The sequence below is a fragment of the Colias croceus genome, chromosome 21 (assembly GCF_905220415.1).
Source record: "Colias croceus chromosome 21, ilColCroc2.1".
NCBI classification, from domain to species: domain Eukaryota; kingdom Metazoa; phylum Arthropoda; class Insecta; order Lepidoptera; family Pieridae; genus Colias; species Colias croceus.
Genome location: NC_059557.1, coordinates 4,727,794 through 4,745,384, shown reverse-complemented (window position 1 = coordinate 4,745,384; position 17,591 = coordinate 4,727,794). Strand labels below are relative to the sequence as shown.

General features: G+C 29.9%; 1 protein-coding gene across 2 annotated transcripts in view; it reads left to right on the top strand.

Moving 5' to 3' along the window:
- The window catches only part of LOC123701484 (alpha-N-acetylgalactosaminidase), a 50,323-nt gene that overhangs the window by 11,749 nt on the left and 20,983 nt on the right, over nt 1-17,591 (top strand). For both annotated transcript variants that reach the window (XM_045648975.1, XM_045648974.1), the window contains exon 2: nt 16,371-16,633. In XM_045648975.1, coding sequence (XP_045504931.1) covers nt 16,464-16,633 — 170 coding nt within the window. In that variant the 5' untranslated portion in view covers nt 16,371-16,463. The remainder of the gene's footprint in view (nt 1-16,370; nt 16,634-17,591) is intronic.

Here is a 17,591-nt window from a genome sequence, read left to right as displayed (position 1 = left end):
GGACTGCCAATCAAAATACAACAAACACCCACAAATCTATCCTCAAAAACTTTCGAGTTTACATAATAAATAATAATATTAGTAAGATATTTATTCGTAAATAATTATTTTTCTTTTTCAAATTTGTTTTTGGAATGTATTATTTTGCTGTGAACACATTGCCTATAAAATCGATCATACATAAATTAGGGGACCCAGCATAAAGCCGATGCCGTCCATTCCGGAATGTAAAACGTGCAAAAAAAGCTGGCCCAATATCAATATGCACTCCGGCAGAATACATAAGCCTTATAAAAAATGCCTCGAAAAAGGAGGAATTATTTAATGTCAAGGAATTGAATTATGATTCTTTCTTGTTCTGTTATCTTAATATAATATTATTCCAATTTTTAAAGCGATTCCAAAGAATTTTGCTAGGAAACATAATAGTTTCAGATTGGAAGATGTGTAATGGCTGATTAGTAAGTTTTGATCTCTATTTTTGTGATAAAGTACTGCGGCTTTCTAAAGTGTTTAAGAAAATAAAACATTTATACAAAAAAACACGTTATTATCATTCCAAAATTATTAACTTAAAGCTTTAGATATGGCCATATTTACAAATTAATTTTCTTGTTGGTGGAACAAGGGCACAAATGTACACCTACTTAAGAAAAAAATATTATTAAAAAAAAACTAGCAGTTTTTAATATTTGTAAACGATACACCTAAAAGAATATAGTATATAGTTTATGTCATACAAAGCAGAACAACCATAAAAAAATTATTATCATAGCTAGACCACATTAAGTACTACAAATATCTTAAAATGGCTCTCCTGTAAAATTGCAAAAACTGTAATTGTGCCCTTGTTCTACCGAAGGTGCGATATGTTTTATGTTAATTTAACCTAATAAAAATAAAATTTTTAATAGGCACCTATTATGTCATAAAAGTAATAAAAATATATTTGCACGCTCAATTACGAGCAGAATGTTTAAGGATCAATATTATCTGTATATACAAACATCTTTATTCTACATTCTGCAAATTTGAATTTGTAGATGAGAAACTAAACAATCTATATTCGATCGGTAATATAGCTTCCTATAGTTGCTATTGCCGACCCACATGGGTCGGTATTAAAGTATGTAAGTATAAACCTAAATTGTATTACCGACCCATAAAAAAATGGTTATTTTAATTCATTTGACCATCAGACTATAAAATAGATTATAATTGATTAATGTCATACAAAATATGAACAAATGCATATTGTTTAAACAAAAAAAAAAACAATGATTTACTACTGTAACTATTCGATAGGGATCCTCGAAAATATCATAACTTTGTATAAATTGACAACGCTAAAAGACACAACACTAGACAAAAAAGTTTAGTCGCTAATAGATTTTTATGAAGACTCATAGCTTAGATTTAAACTGGTCCATAAAACCACTTGTGTTAGTGTGATATAATAACATAAAAGAAAATAAAACAAAAAGTTACGTTGCTGCCATTGCCGACTTACGGGTCGTTGATACCTGCCGCGGCTTAAACTGGTGAAGCTAACACCGTCCCATTTTAATTTTAAGTTTTATCGTTTCAAATTACTTTTTATTAATAAAATGTTGTAAGAAATGAAAAGTTGACACTTAAATGCATTGACATTTAGTAATATAAATTAAAGTATAGATGTCATTTGTTTGTAAATGTCTTAAAAAGATACTCACAGTACTTACCCGAAGGAACAACGGAACAGTACGACACGTCCTGCTTCCACGCTACCCCGCAGCAACTTACGCATTTTAACTCTTTTTTGCTCAGTTACTCACTCTAACGTTAAAGTATACGATGCTCAAGTAATACATTCGTGTATAACTTTGCCTACCTATAGCTAGAATAGTTCTGGAAACGTTTAAATTTCGAATTACTTTTATAGGTCGGTAATACCTTCAGATTTTCGATGGGTCGTTGATAGCTGCGTTTACCCTAATATATTAAATTTATTGAGATATTGTTTCAACTGTAAAACCAATAAGTATTTAATTTTCTAGTTAAGCATTTCATGAATATATGTTTTAACGTTAATACACAACTTACACGATTTAATAAGGAACTACGAACTATTTTAAAATCTGTGTCAAGTATGCACACAGCGTCCTACTTAACACAGACAATTTTAAATAGAAACTTTGTTGACATTTTTCCCGTATTTCATTTCCGTAAATATCACACAAAAATATTTTTACAATGTAAAGCAAGATCAAGGTAGCTCACGAGATTTTCGCGTTCTATAAAAAAAAGCTCTTCAGCTTTTTAAAATTAGGTTAGTTAAGTGAAAAAGCGTATTCAAATTTTAGTAGTAACGTTTGTTTGATAAAACTTTTATGCAAATATTAACTCATATTGTAACCGTTTAAATTAAATATTGTGGACTAATCTAGTACATATTCATATAATATTGTCATTAGAAATGAATGCTTTATTATTAAGAGTTATTAGAATACCTATTAAGAAAATAAAGAAACCATTGTAATACATATTATCATTCATTCAAATCACTATTTGCAAATCATAAACCATGCATTTAGTTTAAACCGAGAAAAGATTCAGATTAGATATTTTATAAAGAGTAAAAAATGATAATTTATGAACTATTTATATAAGGTACTAGATTTCCGCCCGCGACTTCGCTCGCGTTTGCAAAGGAAAACCCGCATAGTTCCCGTTCCCGGGATTTCCGGGATAAAAACTATCCTATGTGTTAATCCAAGTAACCCTCTATATGTGTGCTAAATTTCATTGTAATCGGTTCAGTAGTTTTTACGTGAAAGAGTAACAAACATTCATACATCCATACAAACTTTCGCCTTTATAATATATATATTAGATTAAGATGTTTATATAACTATATTAATATATTATAACGATACTTAATATTTATGTCTATATGAACTGCTAGTTCCGCTAAATGAATTGAACGAAACATATTAGTTTATGTTAGCGATAAGTAATATTATAATATAATGCTCATTATAAAAGAAAATGACTTATTTATTTTCACGAAACATATTAGGTTTTATATCTTTCACTATTCACCAACTCTTCCGCTAAAAGCTCACCAAACTTTGGGTATACAATTTTTTGTAACATGTCATAATCTAGACACGCGGCAGCGTGTCAAGCCGAGTTCAAGCGAAGAGAACTGGCGAGCAGCAGCCGTGTGTATATTTACACGAACCATTTCGAGCCACTTTTCACCCCCTTATAACTCGAAAACTATTTAAGTTATATAAACCAAATTTGGTACATATCAAGAGGACCTCAAGATAAACAAGAACCTTAAATTTCATAATTACAGATTAAACAGTTGCGTAGATATTAATATCCAAAAATCGCAATTTTTAAGACTGACTGACTTATAGACATATACAAAACCTAACCCACTTCCAGATGACCTAGAAAGTTCAAATTTTGTAATCAACTAGGTAATAGTGAGTGTACAAAGAAAAAAATCAGAAAATACTGAATTTATTTGTATTTAATTTTTTTTTCAATGACATAAATTTTGTTTGTATGGAAAAATGGAAAAGTTTAAAAAAAAAAGAAAATAGTATATTCACCTTACTAGTCTTAAAAAATAGATCAAAACTAATCAGTGGCCGAAAAAAATTTTGAAATCCATCAATAAATGACTGAGATATAGATTATTGAAGTTTACATATTTTAGGACGAAACATCTGTAGATTCGAAGCGCCTCTGACATCACACTCACTCGCGCTAGTATCGCTAGGGCGGATTACTTCGATTGCATGATTTCTTTATTCAAAACTGTTATTAAACGTAAAATAAAAGAAAATTGTAATAAAAATATTGCCTTTATTGCTCATACAGTTAAAAATAATATATCATTTTACATATTCACATTTATTTATTCTTTATTTATGAGTGTTTAGTTTAGTTTTAATTTCAGTGTAAATAAATAAATAAATAAATAAATAAATAAAATCTTTATTTTGCTTTAAACATGGTATTCAATGGTGATACAATTATAATAATAAAGCACAAACATGTTTAGCCAATACAAGCATGCAAAAATAATTACCATAAATGGTGTAATGGAAGAAGGCTTCGTCGAAGGTCGAAATGATTTAATTTAGGCGCGTTTAGAGTAAAATTTCAAGATCGCGTCATGGCAATACCGTAACGTCATGGAGTAAGGCGACGATTCTTCTACAACGATCTTTGCATCTTGGTAATAAATAGTGTGTGTACAAATTCACGCTGGATGGAAAATCATGTAATCTTTTAAACAGAAAACGAGTTTAAAAAATTGCAGATAATGACGGGGCAATGTGCGCTGACATTCATAACATACAAGAAAATATAGAAAATAATACTAAACAAACCATACAGAGAAACCGCAAGAAAAAAAATCGTATATAAAAAGTATTATATTTATAAAGTAAATCAAATTTGCAGAGTAATTTTCTGTACAAAAAGTAATGATATCCCACCAAAAACATAAATGTAAAAATTGGAGCCGAGTTCAAAAAAAGAAATGAGATCTAAATGTGTGCCAAGTTCTGCAGACAGTCCAGAAATTTATTTACAAAGATATATTCAGTTCTTAGGTTGACTGAAAACTCAATTGTTTTATTTTCCCTTAGAGAACAATGTTTATTCCAAAATATAACTTTTTTAATTTGAATAATATAATTATTTTCACAAAGCAAACAACTAATGACCTATTGAACCCCATAATTTGATGAGGCTAGTTTTACATACTGTTTATATTTTGTGAGGTTCTAAAAACTAGCCTCATCAAATTATGGGGTTCAATAGGTCATTAGTTGTTTACTTTGTGAAAATAATTATATTATTCAAATTAAAAAAGTTATATTTTGGAATAAACATTGTTCTCTAAGGGAAAATAAAACAATTGAGTTTTCAGTCAACCTAAGAACTGAATATATCTTTGTAAATAAATTTCTGGACTGTCTGCAGAACTTGGCACACATTTAGATCTCATTTCTTTTTTTGGCAAATTAAGTCAACGATTGAACTCGGCTCCAATTTTTACATTTATGTTTTTGGTGGGATAGTATCTCACGTGAAAGACGGGTCAAAGATTAATGTTTCGCATATTATGACCATATTATATAGACCTCATTTATTGGAATCTTAGATGTAGAGTTGGTATACATCATGCATTTGGTTAAAATTGAATAACTTCTAAAAAAACATTTGAACAGTTTATTTATTTTTGTTGTACATATACGTATAACAAAATAAAATGGACACGTAATTTTTCACGTAGCGTGTATATTTGGTCCACAGTACCTTAATACATTTGGCCTCTATTTAACCTAATAGTCACTGCTAATGACTTCTCATAATGCTTTTATCATGTACCTGTCCTTAACTATTTTGTCACGACTTACAATTTTGGTCACTCCACTGCACTCTAGCTCATACTTACAACCTCGTAACCTATACCAAATAAGGGCAAATTATGCGAACCTACAAAATCTCACAACAATTCAGTCCTTAACCATTTCAAAATAAGGTCAGTTTTTCTATTTCGCAATTTGTGGTCTACGTCATCTTTACTAGCGCTTACGTCACAGACATTTGTTTTCACTACTTTCGATTTTCTATACACGTATAAGATATAAGATAAATAAGTCATTATGCAGGTATTTTTACGGATTGTAACCACCATATCACATCTCCACTCATGTTAATAATATTTAATTGTAATTTATCATAAATTGTCGCTGAGATAATAGTTCTTGTACAATAGAATAAGGTGCGTTACTGATGCGGTATGTGATGTATTTACAAGGTGATATTTAATGAAAATAATAGTGTTTATCAAAGGACAAATATTTTTTTTGTACTTATTTCTATTTATGTATAGAAATATTATCGTCAATTATCATTTATTTTTTGCATTTATAGGATTTTTTGCTTAATAAAGACTGCGATAGCTCTATCATGCTCTATGTTACAAATTTTGTTATTATGTGTATTTCATCCTCTCGGGTTTACATGTTGTACATTCGTTATCTACAAATAAAATAAAAACTCAAATAATAAACTCTATCAGTGAAAAGTATATACTATTGCAAATACAATTTGTTGGTAAAACAGTTTCTATCTCAGTAACTTAGGTATAGCTCTCTCTTCACTAAAGAAACCAGTCTTTTCCATACATTACTATGTTAAATAATAACTAATTCTAGTTAAATACCTCGATGTTAAATTTCCGAGAAGCAAATGTTTGAATTATAATCTTGAGTAACGAATATGCAGAAAAAATCCGGCCAAGTGCGAGTCGGACTCGCGCACGAAGGGTTCCGTACTATCATCTATAATAGAAAACCATTTAAGTATTGTATGGGTCCCCATAAATATATATTTTTTTTAATTTTTTGTATTTGTATTACTTGTTAAATCGGCAACGGAAATACAAAATTTGTGAAAATTTCAGCTATCATGGTTTATGAGATACAGCCTGGAGACAGAGATGAGACAGGTTTAGTAATAGGGTCCCATTTTACCCTTGGGTACGGAATCCTAAAAATGCAATTGAATTTGAAATTAACCAGCAGTATTAAGATTGTGTGAGGATGTTATTTGTCCACATTTGCGTGATTGATAGATGTGTATGATCGAAATTATCTCATCGCTAATGAATTAATAAAAACTGATTAGATATTTGTCATGTTTATTAGTTTTTACTGAATAATTAAAATGGTTTGAGTGTTATTATAGTTATTAGTAAATGTTTACATGATTGTTTTTAAATGTACCTAGAGAATAATATTAATTATAATAATATTCATTCGCATTAATTCACATGATAACATTATACTTAAACTAAGGATACAACGGGATAAACACCAACAATTAGAATAGTCCATACAATAGATAATAAAGTTAAATAAAGAACCTAAATTAACTTTTAAAACCACATGTACTTTTATACCTTCATCATTCATGTTCAAATGTGAAGCAGTTTAAGCACATACATTTTTGTCAATATTGTTTGTTAGAGCAGGCTCTCAGTGGAGTTTCGTTTGCAAAAATAGCGGACCTAAATCTGACTTCTGATATATATTGTATAGATCCCAGACATCCTATAGACAGATGTTGCCAACCAGTTTTGTGGTCCCCCTGCCCGCACCCCGGTAATTAAATATGGCATACAAAGAAAAAAATAAAAATTTCCAAAACATGCCGTGTGGGGTATCAAATGAAAGAACTTATTGAGTAGATCACGAATATATAGCATACTACATATATACATTTCTTACACTTTCTCTAAGATTTTTTAGAAAATTTACGAAAATGGTCCATTTTTGAGTTAACTTTAAACCACTATAGATTGAAAACTCATGAATATATTTTTTAAATTATTATTTTAAATAATTAACAATAGTCCATTGTTTACGATTCAATAGTTCGTACAGTGAAATAGTTGCATGGGGCAGTGGGGGGAGCATTCTAAGATGGCGAGTTTCGATATTTGGATCACAAAACTGGTTGGCAACATCTGTTTATAGGATGTCTGAGATCTATATAATATATATCAGAAGTCAGATTGAGGTCCGCAATTTTTGCAAACGTCTCCACTGAGTCCGAAATTTTAAGAAATAAATATATTGAAATATCGAAACTCGCCATCTTAGAATGCTTCCCCCACTCCCCCATGCAACTATTTCACTGTACGAACTATTGAATCGTAAACAATGGACTATTGTTAATAATTTAAAATAATAATTTAAAAAATATATTCATGAGTTTTCAATCTATAGTGGTTTAAAGTTAACTCAAAAATGGACCATTTTCGTAAATTTTCTAAAAAATCTTAGAGAAAGTGTAAGAAATGTATATAGTATGCTATATATTCGTGATCTACTCAATAAGCTCTTTCATTTGATATCCCACACGGCATGTTTTGGAAATTTTTATTTTTTTTCTTTGTATGCCATATTTAATTACCGGGGTGCGGGCAGGGGGACCACAAAACTGGTTGGCAACATCTGTCTATAGGATGTCTGGGATCTATACAATATATATCAGAAGTCAGATTTAGGTCCGCTATTTTTGCAAACGAAACTCCACTGAGAGTCCGGTCTATGTCAATTTAACATAATTTAAGCTTTTCCTCTTTCAAAAATTTACCATATTACATAGACCTATAAATATTTTCAATAAAATCAAAAGTGAAACAGTATGCTGTGAAGTCATATTGCCTAATGACGATAAAGGGAAGGGCCAGGCAGAAAGTGCAAGCGAACTGGTTTCATTGACATATATTACATTATACGAGAAACCAGATCAAAATAAGTGGTTTTAAACGATTTTCGCGTTTATACAGTAAACTATACAGGCTCAAATCCTTTACAGTGCTTGAAGGTAAAGATTGGATCATAATTTATAGTGTTTATGGATTGTTATTGTGCGAAATAGTTGAATTGATATGGATAATTTTGAGGATTTTTTTATGAAAATGAGGTAAGCAAGAAGAGGTTTTTGAAAGCGAAACCCAAGCACAGAAGATTCGTTTCCAGATTATAAAATGTTGAATCAAAGATTAATAACTCAGCCCCCGGAATCACAGACACAATAGAAAATCTATTGCTCGGGGCTCAATGGGTTAAAAGTTTCAATATCCTGAGATCTGAATTTAAATAAACATAAATAAGTACTAAAGAGCACAATATAACTAATGACTATTTAGTAATCTGCGCTAGTAGTATTGGTACAAATAAAGTACATTTTAACTCATTGCAAAATTAATCATTGCAGACTCTTTGTCCAAATTTATACACAGTATAATTATTAACGTGTCATTTACCCATGACTCTGTATTCACGAATTAATTCAATTAAGACCTTGTTCACGTTTGTCTACCTGATATAAACCTTTAAACTGTAATACTACCTTAAATAAACCCCTAAATTATGCCTTTGCTTTTTATTAAAAGAAAAAAAGTATACTTCTCATATAGAACATGCTTTCCCATACATTGGTATGTTATTAATCTATCATCACTATTAACTTAATCAATTTTTGTTTATCAAAATGTAAATATAAAGTCATTAGAATTGCATTTTGATTGTGAAACACTGGAATTTACTTGAATTTAAAGGTCACTTGTATCTGTTAGTGCGCGAATACGTGAATTATAGGGTGTCCCAATAAGAACGCAAGATTTAAATTTGACATAAAACGCAGATATTTAAAAAAAATTTGTGAAAACTATATTATATCGTAAAGTAGACAAGATGAGGTTATGTTTGGAACAATACATCAGGGAGATGGATGCCGCGGCTTTGCTGGCACATACGCGATCTTTTAATGAAATTTTCAATGACCGTTTTACATAAATGCTGTGGTATTTCATTAATACAGCGTCCAATTTCGTCTTTTAAGGCTTGAGTCGTCGTCGGCTTAATTGCATAAACCATCGAATTCAAAAAAACCCCTAAATCGCATGATCTAGGTGGCCAATTATGGTCCCCAAAGCTTGAAATAACACGACCGAGAAATGACTGATGCAGCAATTGTATTGTTTCTATGGCTGTATGACATGTGGCGCCGTCTTGTTGAAACCACATCCCCTCCATCATGCAAGACGCAAATCTTTCGTCAAAATTCGCTGCATAGTGGATTCGGAAGCACCAATTTTTGGAGCTCGGTGTTGAATTAAGATGGATGGAGTTTGAGCGATATCATCACGTACTGCTGCGATATTTTCGGTTGATCGACCTGGTCGAAGGCGCGTTGTTGTCTTTACATCACTAACAGACCCAGTTTCAGCAAATTTTTCCATTAATCTCTTTTTACTGATCGCAATTTCTTTGATCGCAATTTTTGTACTGTAGCCGCAAAACTTTCACTATTTTGGTAAAACAAATTTTGCAATGAGAATGCGTTGATCCTTCGTTTAGCGTTCCATTTTTACTAACCTTATACCTTCTACTAAAAAAAAATTACATTTGTTGATATGTCAAACAATGACACTTCGAATGGCGCCAAATTTAAATCTTGCGTTCTTGTTGGGACACCCTATATAATTGAATTAGCAAATGGTAAATGAACATTCTTATATGATTGAGATAAAGTTTAATAGACGGGGAATGTCTTGATAGATACGAATAATAAAATAGCTTATGTAATTTAGGTTTTCATAGATATGAATTATCTAAATCTAGCTGCATGCTCATTTGTTTAAGTCGTTTTACTATATAGTATAGATAATATTATATATTGTATCATTACAAATTTTAAGAGACCATTTTTCTCTATACATACATAAATGTATTCTCTGTTTTTCATATCTGCAGCAGTTTTGAAGTTTTAAATCTTAATATTTTGCAAAAATCAAAGATATCGAAAAGTTTAAAAAAATCCACTTTAGAGCTTATATAATACTATGTTATTGATTTATGAGTCTGTCTCTGAATATGAGTCATTCTATGTTACAGATTTGTATCTACTGTTTTTTATCATAACCTAGTGTGAAGGTCGGTTTCATAATATTAACCTTATTTAAGGCTCTATAAAATTTACTTTATCTTGAATCACACTAAACTTTTATGTGTTATTTTATCTTTATTATTTACTCTGGCATTTTGAATGAACGTTGTTTATGTTGTTGTTTAGCTCAAAATAAACAAACTTTTAGATATATTTTTAAATGTCAGATCAAATAAAAGGGATTGCTGGTCAAGTTTTTTAAATCATGGCAGTATCTACATAATACGAACAAGAATAAGTTATTAGTTTTATAATAAAATTGCCCCGTATTTCATTTATTTAAGAGTTATTAAATGTTTTTAATAGATTTAGTTATTTATCCACTTAAAATTCTATTTTTTAACGTCAATATTTTTAATAAAGTATCAAGGCTGAAATATTCGCTACCTGCTACGACTTGTGACAAACCATCTCCTTGTGGAAGTAAAAAGCCAAGCAAGTCGTATGAATGTAGAATGCGGTAATATATTAAAAAATCAATTGAAAAAAGATGCAAATGACCATCTGATTGACGGAAATTACGTTGAAACGTGTTCTTTTAGACATTTTCGCGTAAATATAAGCATTTGGTCCGGTTTCTTATATAAAGTTACGTAAATTTGTACACGTGACTATAATTAAGTGTCATAAGCATGTGCTTATACAAGTAGTGCGGTAACTTTAGGCTTTAAGTGCATATTTATGTATCTGTATGGTTGGATGGTGCTTATAAAATTCTTAAGTATGATATTAGCAAGAATTACCTTGGTTCAATTTGTACTTAGAATTTTGGACATTATTTCGGATATGAAGTTCAGTATTTAATTAGTATCTTATTTAATAAAATAATAGCTATTTAATTATGTAGGTAAAAAGATTTTTTAAAGATAGATCCATTTTGCACTATTAACATTATCTACTTACTAATAACTAGAACGAATTAAATGACAAATTATGTATTTAGAATAAAACCATAAATCAATGTAAATATTGTTGCTAAAATGCCAGGAAAGAACTAAATTGAATAACATAATATTAGAAATAATGCGATCATAATAAATAACAAATTATGTGTTACGGAAGCGTTCAGCCGGACGGAATCTATTAATAAAATATCAAACAGACTTGTTGATTAATTTTCTTACACTTTACGTAACTAGCCTGTGATAATTCTTCTTCATAATTGTTTTCTTCATTAATTCTTCATATTTTATTGTGTATGGAAATATTATCATTTCATTTTTAAATAATTAATTTTAATGAAAACAAGACGAATTGTTTATTTAGGCACAGGATTTTAAGTGGATAATATGGTTTAGATGAAGTGGTGTAAAAAGCTATTTATTTTTATATTAAAATGAAATTTTCACATCCTACTATCATACTACTAGGTAAGTAAAGGTTATTAACGCGTCAGTTTGTAAGATAAATGTTTGTTCGTGTACGCAAAAAAATACCCGATTTAATTGGATTAAGTATAATATGAAGATTAGATTATTATTATGAAATAGACTTGCACGACCGTGTTCATTTTTTTCTAAGTGTCACGCGAATCGACCAGCAGACTGAAGTTAAATAAGAATAAACAACAATGAATTAATGTGTACTAAATATACACAAGCTGTGCTGTGCGGTTTCACCCGCAGTGCTCCGCCTCTGTTGGTCTTAGCGTGATAATATATAGCCTATAGCCTTCCTCGATAAATAAGCTATCTAACACTGAAAGAATTTTTCTAATCGTAGTTCCTGAGATTACCGCGTTCAAACAAACAAACTCTTCAATTTTATAATATTAGTAAAGAAATCTACAGTTATCTGTGGAATCTGTCACTTCTGCTGATTACGTATGAGCCAATCACGTCGTCGCGTCACTTTTTTGTGCTGTCATAAAATGACATTTTAACATGATTGCAACAATAGCACACATCATTCTGTAATAATTCGACTAATTCTACATAATTCCATACTTAACTATTATTACTTTTGAATTAATGTTTTTTCAAATTGCCACTCAAATTGGTGGGTTTTTAGCTCTGGGTTTCCCTAAAGATCATTTGAGCTTTTTATGCTTATTGTAAAGTATGTTTGATACAATCGGATTCATTTAAATACTTAATAATTATAAATTCGGAGATTAAAGGCTGTATGTAAAATAATTATAGAGAAGACATGATAAAAGTCTCGACTTCCTTAGTAACAACACGTCTGGTATATTTGCGCGTGTATTCACCTACGTTTTTTATGTGTTAAATACTTAGGTAAAATCTATTTGCGTTTTAATTTAACCTTAATATTATATACATATCAAACTTAAATGTCAAAAAGGAGTTCAACTACCTATACATATAATTCTGTCTATATTTCATTTTAAACAATCAATTCCGCACCATACAAAATCTTTGCAAAAGCTATACCTAGGTAATTTTTTAGTTTTCTAAATTTCCAAGGATATTTTTGCGAAGAGCAACACATTAATCATATAAATTACGACAACACTGTTGGCTGTTGCAACATGAAGACTAAGATGGTGGTAGCATTAGATACCGCTAGCGAATGTAGGTAAACTATATAATTATATATTACGTGTATCATTCCGTATAAAAACTACTGTTAAATGTCATGAATACTTCTTTTTGCGATTTCAAATGTGTATGTTTATATAAAAATTGGTGATTAGTATTGGTTTCTGTTGATGATTAGTGTTAAAAACGAATTTATAGCCGCCGGATTTCGTTGATGTAATAAGTAATAACTACCAATGATTTTTTAATTCATAAGACATAAAAGTTAAATATTCATATTTTAACAATTTTTTTCTCAAGTGTCAATAAACTTAAGTACGATTGCATTGTAATTATACAATTTTTTTTTATAAAAGAAGGAAATATAAGCACAATTGTGAAGTGTTTTCGCAATAGGAATTAATTGGTATAATTTAAGTAAATCATTTTACACGTTAATTACAAATATGTTTCTTGGTTTACATAATCGTTTTTTAAGAGAAATAATTACATGCTGCGTAATAACTAATAAGTGCATATAAATATGTAAGAAACAATGAATCAATAAAATGAAGTAAAATAATATTATCACAGACAAAAAATGTTCAGAAAGATAAAATTGAAAATTATTAAAAAAATATGCATATCTAAATCGCATTTTTAAAAGATATAGACAAAAAAAACTAGTGGCATTAACAACTCATATAAGAATTACGAAAAAGATATAACAACTCTTTGGTCTCTGGTCTCTTTCATATTCATGTTCCATATTTGAAAAGTAAGTACTAACTGGCCATAATTATTTTAAGAGAAAAAAAAAAAGAATAAAAAAAATAAGCGCAATTTTTTTGTTCACAAACTAATCTACATAATTATTACGATTATTATTGGTTTATTAACTGTATCACGAAGTTGGCAAAACGTCAATCAAGTAATTTTATATCAAATGGTGTGACCGTGACTGTGGAGATGAATATTTCATTGTGGATAATACAATATGTTTACTTTGTAAGCATTGAACATTTTGATTAATACTGAACAATTATATCGAATTTATATATTTCATTAAGAAATTACTTTTTTCTATATTTATTCAGACATTTTGACTCATTTATACATACATACATATATAATAAATCTGTAGAAGGGTCAATTCTGTACATTGAAAATATTGAAAAAATAAATAGCAGGGGATGTTACTGGATACCAAACCCAAATATGTGATTAAAAAAAATTTTGTCTGTCTGTCTGTCTGTCTGTATGTGAAGACATCACGTGAAAACTACCGGTTCGATTTCGATGAAACTTGGTATAATTATACCTTATTATCCTGGGCGTAAAATAGAATACTTTTTATCCTGAAAAAATACGTAGAAAAAAATAATCTTAATTTTTCAGTTATCCATAGACGTTGTTCTGTAGAACCGCGAACACACGTTGCGTATTATTATAGGCCTAGGCGTATTTGGGTCAGATAGATATTTATAAGATAACATTGTCAGAGTTACTCAAAATGGAGAAATAAACCATCCACGCGAAGACCGACATCCGCGCGGACGGAGTCGCGGGCGGAAGCTAGTATAATAATATGTATAAACATATTTTGTATTGATGTGATATCAAGACAAATATACAATATTTCCTAAAACAAAAGAAGAAATTTAAATGTTATTTTGTAAATTTAAATCTTTAATATTACAATTTACACGTGTATTATAGAGTCGTAACAATTAATCAAGATCAAATTTAAAGAACCAATTTTACAGGTCTACCAGTTTCAATCTATATTCAGTTAACACTAGATACTACTACTAGTAACTAGATAATAAAATAGGTACCATATTTAAAGACAAAATCAAGGGAATCCTGTCCTACTAATGTTATAAATACGAAAGTTTGTGAGAATGTAGTATGTGTGTATGTTTGTTACTCTTTCACGAAAATACTTAGGCGGATATTCAAGTATGTAATAATGCATATCTGATACCTTTCAACCAACTTGTTCATAGCGACGTAACTAAAATCAATCAGTCAATGAATTCTGAGATCATCCATCATTTATGATAATAGAAAAATCTTGTAAATAATTAGTATCTTCATTATTTAATGGCTGATTGAAATTGCAATTTAATTGATGTATGACATGATTTTATCGAAGGATTGTAATTTAAATGTCCTATTGATGTCCGATGACATTATTCATAACATAATTTAAAGATTGAACGCTGCGCTTTTATAGTATAGAAAATTTGCTAATGTTATTCTTATAATTTCTTTAAAAATATTATTTTGAGACGTCCGTCCATAGTTTTATTTTGCACTATTCTTTCATTTCTATACCCGTTCCCCGTAAAACGTCTGATTAAAATAATTCATTGTAAGGATTGATTGATTGATTATATTTTCTTACGCAATGAATATCCTATGCTATACATAGTTATTTTAACAAACTAACAAAGCAAACAACTATCTATCTACGGATGTAGCGTGAAAATCGTTTGAAAATAGTGTATAAATTACATGCAAATAGCATTTTATATGAGCGCTGCACTACAATTACACCACGTTTGACCTTTTATCGCGATTAATATAAATATGATTATTAATACAAATACACACGTAATTACACGCTAGGGATAACAGGAAATAGGATAATTTTCACGATTAAATATGAGTGAATAATTATTGCAAATAAGCATTAATTAATTCCCACGATTAAATATGTAAAAGAAATTAAAAGGTTTATTATTTATATCTCGTTTATTTCTGCGTAATCTTATGAAGTAAATGAATGATAATTTTATATGAACACTAGCTTTTCGCCCGCGGCTTCGCCCGCGTTTTCAAAGAAAAACCCGCATAGTTCCCGTTCCCGAGGGATTTCCGGTATAAAACCTATCCTATCTCTCAAGTTGGATCGAACTGCACATGGTGTGCGAATTTTATTATAATCGGTTAAGTGGTTTAGGAGTCCATTGAGGACAAACATTGTGACACGAGATTTATATATATTAAAAAATTTATTGTTTAATTTCTATTTTCCTGAATTTAAATTCATTTTTCTTTCAATGGTTGGCACTTGGCAAATATTAAGTTACTTGGCAAGCAGTTGTTTCTACGTTGTTTATGTTCCCTTTAAGTGCAATATAAAATTATATTATTCAAAAATTTACACGCATAAGGTTTACAATATAAGGAGTATATATATTTTTTCCAATAAATAGTCTAATCAAGATGACGCAGTTGACACTCGACAGATTATTTTTATCTGTCTCGGATGTGTCTAGGGAAATGTCATAGTTCATAAGCCACTCACTAAATAAACAATAACAAGATTTATTTCCGTTGTTACAGATCCCTGAATGGACTAGTGAATAGCTGGCTTCTATATAAATAAGTCGTAAAGCATGAGTATAGTTTCTTTGGGAAATTTATAGTATTTTTGCAATGGCGTCTGTGAAGTCAGTTGTTTGGACAATCGGTGGGGTGTTGTGTCTTCTGGGGCAGATTTTGGGACTGGACAATGGTTTGGCGCTCACTCCGCCTATGGGCTGGTTGGCATGGGAACGGTTCAGATGTAATACCGACTGCAAGAATGATCCGGACAATTGTATAAGGTAAGAACAATGTTTTACTATGTTATACTTGGTTTGTTGATGGTTTGTTGTGGAAGCCTTCGGTGGAAGCTTATCATTAATGTGAATAGGAAATCTTTGAAAAAAGGGAGCCATGTTAGGTTTTGTTAAAATAAATAAATAAATAAATAGAAAAGATTAATTTGTAACGATCTTTATTGATAGGTATATTTAATATCAACTCGGTTAATTTATACGAAGCTTACGTCCAGTTATAAATTAAATTTATAAAAAAAATAATATGCAAGTTAGTTAAGTATTTCATAGCTAAATAAATATAGAAAACCATTTACGATATTAAATATCCATCAGGAAACGTAATGTTAATGTATGTTTAGGGGATATTACGAAAATCCAGTCGTAAATTGATGAATTACGCATAAGAGTTAAGACCCGCATGTATTACCTAGTGTTATTGGTAAATATGCGATAGGCGCGAAGAGAATTTGTCGCGGGTACTGATTTCATATGCTGAATGAATTATATTCACTAGTTGGTTGGCCCGTCTTCGCCTTTGTAAGGTTGGTATCTTCTCTAGATACAGGTTTAGCAATTGAGAATACATACTTAATAACTTTCGTATTTATAGTATCAATGATCAGGGTTAAAATTTCAATCACTTGACTTTGAAATTTTACCTTTGTTGAGTACCTAAGCTGTAAAAGCAATTAAAAATTTATATTCGTAAATTGTTATAATCATGATTAAAATATTATCGAATGTACTGGAATTATTGTTTTATTTATATAGTTATTTAATTAACGCCTCGTTATGCAAAGGAGCCATAAAAACATAGGAAGTAAACATCATAAATAAATAAACGTTTATTATCATTATGAATGTAGTATAGTATACTTATTGGTTACTTAAAATGATACGATATTCAATTTGATAAATACTAATTACATTTTTCGCAATAAATAATTTAAAACCCAATAAT